At 50.5% G+C, this 6,000-nt stretch overlaps 1 protein-coding gene across 1 annotated transcript; it reads right to left on the bottom strand.

The window, feature by feature from the left end:
* Window positions 1-518: 518 nt before the first annotated feature.
* HOXD3 (homeobox D3) lies at window positions 519-3,434 on the bottom strand. Its single transcript, XM_054562331.1, has 2 exons — window positions 2,894-3,434; window positions 519-1,276 (listed from the first exon to the last, which is right to left on the bottom strand). The coding sequence occupies exons 1-2, from the start codon at window positions 3,432-3,434 to the stop codon at window positions 519-521; spliced, it is 1,299 nt and encodes a 432-aa protein (XP_054418306.1).
* Between the last annotated feature and the right edge of the window lie 2,566 nt (window positions 3,435-6,000).

Raw genomic sequence — 6,000 nt, 5'->3', positions numbered from 1 at the left:
CAAATATACACATAAATACATTAAGACGAGGATAAATAATCAGAGAAACGAAATGACTCGCTTCAAATAATAAATACAGATTGTTGAGTCCGATGCAATCCTTACGGGACGGAAAGGAGCATATAAATTAAGGTGTCTGCAACTAGGCTAGACACGGGGCAGGCCCGGAGCTCTCTAGGCTCCAGTCCCTCTGCAGAGCTCGCTGCCGATGGCTCTCAGACTTACCTTCGGGACACCATTACCAGATTAGAGTCCCTCGGTCCGCTGTACAGGGCACTGTCAGGCTTACAGAGGACAATCCTTGCGGCTGATTTATGGCAAGTCACCCAAAGGAGGACGCGCCTGGAGGGGAGGCCCAGTCTCCTGTGCCTCGGCCGCTGTTGGCCCGAAACCAGGGAGGCTGCGACCCGGGCCAGGGCGAGGGAGGAGTCACCCGCTGCCCCGCCGGCCCCGCCCGCCACCCCCGACACCAAAGCAAAAGAGGTAATTGGGCCACTACTTCGGGCCGTTGGCGGCCGCTACAGATGCGTCAGTTTGGGGGCCTCGGGCAGGCGTCCCTGAGACGAGTGGTGGGCCGAAAGATCTGTGTAAGTGGGATGAGGGTCGCAGGGTCCATGGTGGTGGTTGCCGGGAATCTGCGCGGCGCAACTGTAGTCCACGCTGGCCGAAGACGGGTGCGAGAGGTGGCCCAGGTTGAAGACCGGCCCGGACGCGGGCGCCATGGAGTCGACGAAGTTACCGCCCACGTACACCGGGCTGCCCTGCAGGTTGGCGCTGGCGAAGCCGCCGCCGTTGCTCGCCATGGGATGGGGCTCAAACTCGGGCGCCGCGTAACGCTTCTGCTGTGGCAGGCAGCTGCTGAGCGGCGCCGTGTAGGCGGTCAGGCCGTACATGTTGGGCTGAGATTTGGCGAACGCGGGAGGCGAGGGCGCGTCGTAGGCTAGGCCTGGCACCGGCGGCAGCTGACCCGAGTAGGCCACGTGGCCGGCAGAGCCGCCGAGCGGCGGGCTGCGCTCCGGCGACTGACCCGCTGGCGAGTGCAGAATGCCCTTGGCCTTCTGGTCCTTCTTGTACTTCATACGCCGGTTCTGGAACCAGATCTTGATCTGGCGCTCGGTGAGGTTCAGCAGGTTGGCCATCTCGACGCGGCGTGGCCGGCACAAGTAGCGGTTGAAGTGGAATTCCTTTTCCAACTCCACCAGCTGTGCACTCGTGTACGCGGTGCGCACCCGCTTGGACGCTGGGCCCGGCGGGCTCTTGTCCTCGCAGCTCTCTCCTGGACAGGAGGGAGAGAGAGGGGCGCTGAGAAGGAGAGGTGGAGACACCCAGGGCTGGAAGGGGTGCGTCCCTTGTTCCTTCCTCTTCCCTCTCCGCCCCCCACTTTAAAATCCTGGCTTGGGTCGGGGAGGGGCGTTTGGGAGATGAGATTCTAAGAAACTCACCAGCCCCAAGCCTACTAATCAGTCGCACCTGAAACCCCCATCTGCCGTCTGAGGTTGATCCCCTCTGTCCAACCCCTCCCCTCCCAAAGGCCTTGGAGGAGTTTAATGGAGACTAGTAGCAGCTGGTAAGGCCTCCGCTCCGTCAAAGAAGGACCAGACTTCTTTGAACACTCCTCATAGCCTCTGCTGGGGGAGGGGGGAGGAGGGAACAGCCGCAGCCTGCCTTGCTCAGGGGCTGGCTCAGGGGCTGGCTCCAGGGCGAAGTACCCGGGAAGCGAGGACTGAGGGTGGAGATCTTAGCACCCTACTCCAGCCCAGCTGCACCCAAAAGCTCTGCCTCGAAATGCAGGGAGATGATAAACCATAAAAATACTGCCCTGGCATTTTGGAGGATACAAGGCTAGGCCAGGAGCATTCTGAGTATTGCAGTGCTAGTACCAGCAGCCTTAACACTGGTTTCCACCACCCCTGCCACCTCTCAGCAGCTTGTCCACTCCCTCACTGGGAAGACAAATGGATTTCTCCTGGGAGGGAGGGCCTGTGCCTGCAGCTGGGAAGGAGGGGCAGGAGAAGGAGCTTACAGGCTGGAAGATACTTTCCCTCTAGGAGCAGCAGCCCCAGAGAGCAGCAGGCAAACCAGAGACCTGATAACAAGTAAGCTACATCTCAGGCTGCAAAGTGGCCCTGAACCTGCAAGCAGGTTCATCTACCTGAAGATAAACCACATCAGAGAACACAAGGCCAGAAAATTGCAGGAACAGAGAAGGCTGAGGAGAGAGAGGCAGCAGGCCTCAGAGCTCCTGTCCCTGCCCGTCTTCCACACGCCCTGAATGGAGCTACAGAAGATCTTCTCAACTGTAGGGTCTCCCTTTCCACGGAGAGAAACAAGGCTGCTCCTCTCTCGGAGCATATCCTCTTCTTCTAGGATATGCGCCCCCTATTATGGATTTGCTGGGATGGGGAGAATTGGGCTGGGAGTAAAGCACTTAGCATGGTTCTTAACATAGCACTCCATAGATTTCAGTTCTTATGAATTTGAGAGGCTGGAAATTCATGTGATATGGACTGCATAACTACCTGGGCTCAGGGAATCATAACTGTCTTCAAGTTTTGAAGAACTATTGGATGGAAAAAGAAGCTGAGTTATGGCTAGCAGCCCAGGAAAGCAGTTATTAGATCAGTATAAGGAAGAGCTGTCTATTAATAACTATGAGACTTGCCCAGCTATGGCACCAACAGCCTGGAATGGGAGTGAGTCCCCTGTCACTCTAAGGGTATGACCCCCAATCAGGAACACTAAAAAGAAGGGACATTTCTGTGTCAGTGGGAGTTTAGACACATGGCCTCCAAGCTTGTACTTCCAACCTGAGTTTCTTGGTTCCTAAGTGAGCTAGCTTCTTGGGGTCGGTGAGGAGGGGGCTTAGTCCAGGGTTAAGCTCCCTCAGAGCTACCTGCAGTGGCACAGCTGTTCTTCTGCTTGGAGTTCTGCCGGGACTCTTTCATCCAGGGGAAGATCTGCTTGCTGATGGTGGCTGAAGAGCCAGAAGCATTGGGACCACCCTTGGCCTTCTTGGCAGGCACTCCACCTCCGGGATTGGTGGGTGAGGATGGGGGCAGGGTCGGTGGTGGAGGAGGGGGCTGTGGTGGCTGCTGCTCTGAGTTCAGACCAGGAGGCTGGCTGCCACCAGCCCCGCCCTGGCTGTTCCCAGTGCCAGGCCTCATGCAGCTGCCATTGAGTTCAGCCCCCTTGTGGGATGGCGCTCGCAGAGGTGCAGAGCTCTGGATAGAGCAGGCAGAACCCGGGTAATCAGTGTCCAGGGAGTTGGCAGCAGCAGAAGGTGGATAAGGCTGATGGGGGGCACTGTAGCCATAAGTGTCAGTGGCTTTGCTGTAGCCATAGCCTCCAAAAAGTCCTGGGTTTTCATAGTAAGCAGCCTTCTGCATCGTGCACTCAGGAAGCTCCAGGGCCTGCTGACCCTGCTCAAATAACATTGACCACCACTGTCTCCTTCACTGCCACCTCCAACGTCTGCCAAATCCTGAGAGAGCTGGGGCAGCCCCAGGCTCCAGTAGACCTGCAGAAAGGAAAAGTGAGAGGCCCCAGCAGGACTGTCATTGGCAAAACCAATCAATACAGAGGGACTAGCTTAGACTCTATGATCCTCACCCACTTAATAGTGCGGAATCTGGAATTTTATGAAGTTAAACTTATTTGAACCCTTGGAAAGGTCAGAAGGTATTTCTCATAAACATAAGAAGAGACCTTTTCTTCTCTTTAGCTACATCCAAGGAAAGGGACCTGCCTCCCTTCCTCCCCTCCCTTCCTCCCTCCCTCCTTTCTTCCTTCCTTCTTTCCTTCCTTCCTTCCTTCCTTCTTCCCTCCCTCCCTCCCTCCCTCCCTTTTTTTCTTTCTTTCTCCAGATACAATTTTCTTTCTCCAAGAGTGTCAATTTAGTGTTTGAAACTGCATGGAAAAGCACTATGGCCTCATACATTTTAATGGCTAATTCTCCCACTTAACTTTGAGCTCCTTGCAGGCAGGGACTGTGTCTTATTTATTTATATATCCCTAACATCTAGCCCAGAGCCCCAGATGTGATAAATAAATGCTTATTGAATGGGTGAATGACTTAATGGATCAATCAACCATGGGGTCATCCCAGGATTTTGATGGGTAAAGGAAACCCACTCAGAATAGCCAGAGTGCTTACAAAAAAAAAAAAAAAAGTATCTCCCCGACCTGGTTTCAGAATCTCAGCATCCTTCATGAAGACCCAGATAGTCCACTTCCTGGTGACAGGGTGAGAATCGGCCCAGTTTGCTCTGTGGGTCAGCACTGTGAAATCCACTAGGAGATAAAAACCAAGAAGAGGACTTAAAGACTCTGGACTTCTTTTGAGGCTAGAAAATGTCTTTTCTCTTTCACTTACATTTTTCTACTCTCTTAACTTTGTCCTCCACTACTTTTAAATGGATACCACTGAAAATGGGTGAAAAGATTTAGAATTTGAAATGCATAGAGCACAGATAAATGGAAAATGCTTTATAACTATCACTTTTTATCCTGAATCTATTGTATAAATATTATTGTTTACCTCTACTCTAGATCATTCATTCTACCACCACCATCCAACTCACAACCAGTAAGACAGCCTCTTTTGGCGTAATGAATAGACCCAGAATTAGAAGGAGGAAAAAAAAAACTAAGAAAAATTCTACCCCTTTTGTGTCCTCTGACTCTTGATGGAGATGTCCCTTCTCACCCACATGCCCCTTTTCCTGAAAGGCTCCTGAGGAGTTAAAGTATAACTAATACCATTCAACCACTTTTGTCTGCTTGATAAAGAAAACTCATTGGTCAGCTTCCTGGTCTTAATTCTTGATCTCTTCTTTCAGGCAACTTTTCTTCCCCACAACTCCCTGGCTTACATCATGGTCATCATGATGGACCATATTATCTAGACAACTTATGTGGCCTAATGGATTTGACCACTAGTGCCAAAATCGCTTCTCCAGTCATTCATTTCCCCTCCACTTCACCAAAAAGCCTAACTAGATTTTTAAAAATTGTTCAGCCCTGGCTGGGTGGCTCAGTCAATTAGAACATTGTCCTCCACACACCAAAAGGTTGTGTGGGCCAGGACCCACACTAGGTTGTGGGTTCAATCCCCAGTCAGGCCATGTGTGGGAGGCAACTGATGTTTCTCTCCCTTCCTCTCTCACTAAAATCAATAAAAACATATTCTTGAGTGAGGATTTTAAAAATAATTAAGAAATAAATAAAAGCCCTGGCTGGTGTGGCTCAGTGGATTGAGCACTGGCTTGCAATCCCAAAGGTCGCTGGTTCAAATCCCAGTCCAGGTACATGCCTGGGTTTCAGGCCAGGTCCCCAGCTGGGGTTGTGCATGCAAGAGGCAACCAGTAGATGTATCTCTCACACATCGATATTGCTCTCCCTTTCTTTCTCCCTCCCTTCCCCTCTCCAAAAAAGAAATAAAACATTTTAGATAAATAGATAAATAAATATACTAGCCTTTGGTAGTATTGACTGTTTTTGTTTTAAAATATAAGTGAGTATGCCATTTATCTTGATGAGAAGCCCTTCGCAATAGGATAATAGAACACTAGGATGTTATATTTTAGGAATTGTTTCTATAATTGTTATTAAATATATGCAATTAAGATATCTACTCAACAAAGCTGGTCTTAATCTTTCATTCCATTCATTTTCTATATTTTCTGACTCTTAAAATTACTGAATATCAAATGGACAGCTAACTCCTCATCATATGACTAATATTTATATGTCCCCAGGCAAAAGCACCAGGTACTCTGAGCTTGCTTAAGTTTCTGTACTTTTCTGGGATCCAGCTTCCAGTCTTAAACTTTGAACCCTCTGGATGTCAAAATGGTCACATTTGACACTCAGACCAACAGAACTCACTGTTGCTTCTGTCATTCCAGTTACAACAGTGGAAGAAAAACATTTCCCTCTTGCCTCCCAGGTTGACCAAGTTATCTTGATAGGTGGACCAGTCGCACTGAAACAGCTTCTTTA

The sequence above is a fragment of the Pteronotus mesoamericanus genome, unplaced genomic scaffold (genome assembly GCF_021234165.1).
Source record: "Pteronotus mesoamericanus isolate MK-2021 breed Mesoamerican mustached bat unplaced genomic scaffold, CSHL_Meso_final scaffold_651, whole genome shotgun sequence".
Taxonomy (NCBI): Eukaryota; Metazoa; Chordata; class Mammalia; order Chiroptera; family Mormoopidae; genus Pteronotus; species Pteronotus mesoamericanus.
This window is presented reverse-complemented; position numbering and strand designations above follow the sequence as displayed.

Excerpts from the sequence above, each read along its gene's own strand:
- HOXD3 (XM_054562331.1), bottom strand. The coding sequence starts at position 3,434 with ATGTTATTTGAGCAGGGTCAGCAGGCCCTGGAGCTTCCTGAGTGCACG. Across the intron at positions 1,277-2,893 it reads GAACAGCTGTGCCACTGCAG|GAGAGAGCTGCGAGGACAAG; the intron begins GTAGCTCTGAGG and ends CCTCCTGTCCAG.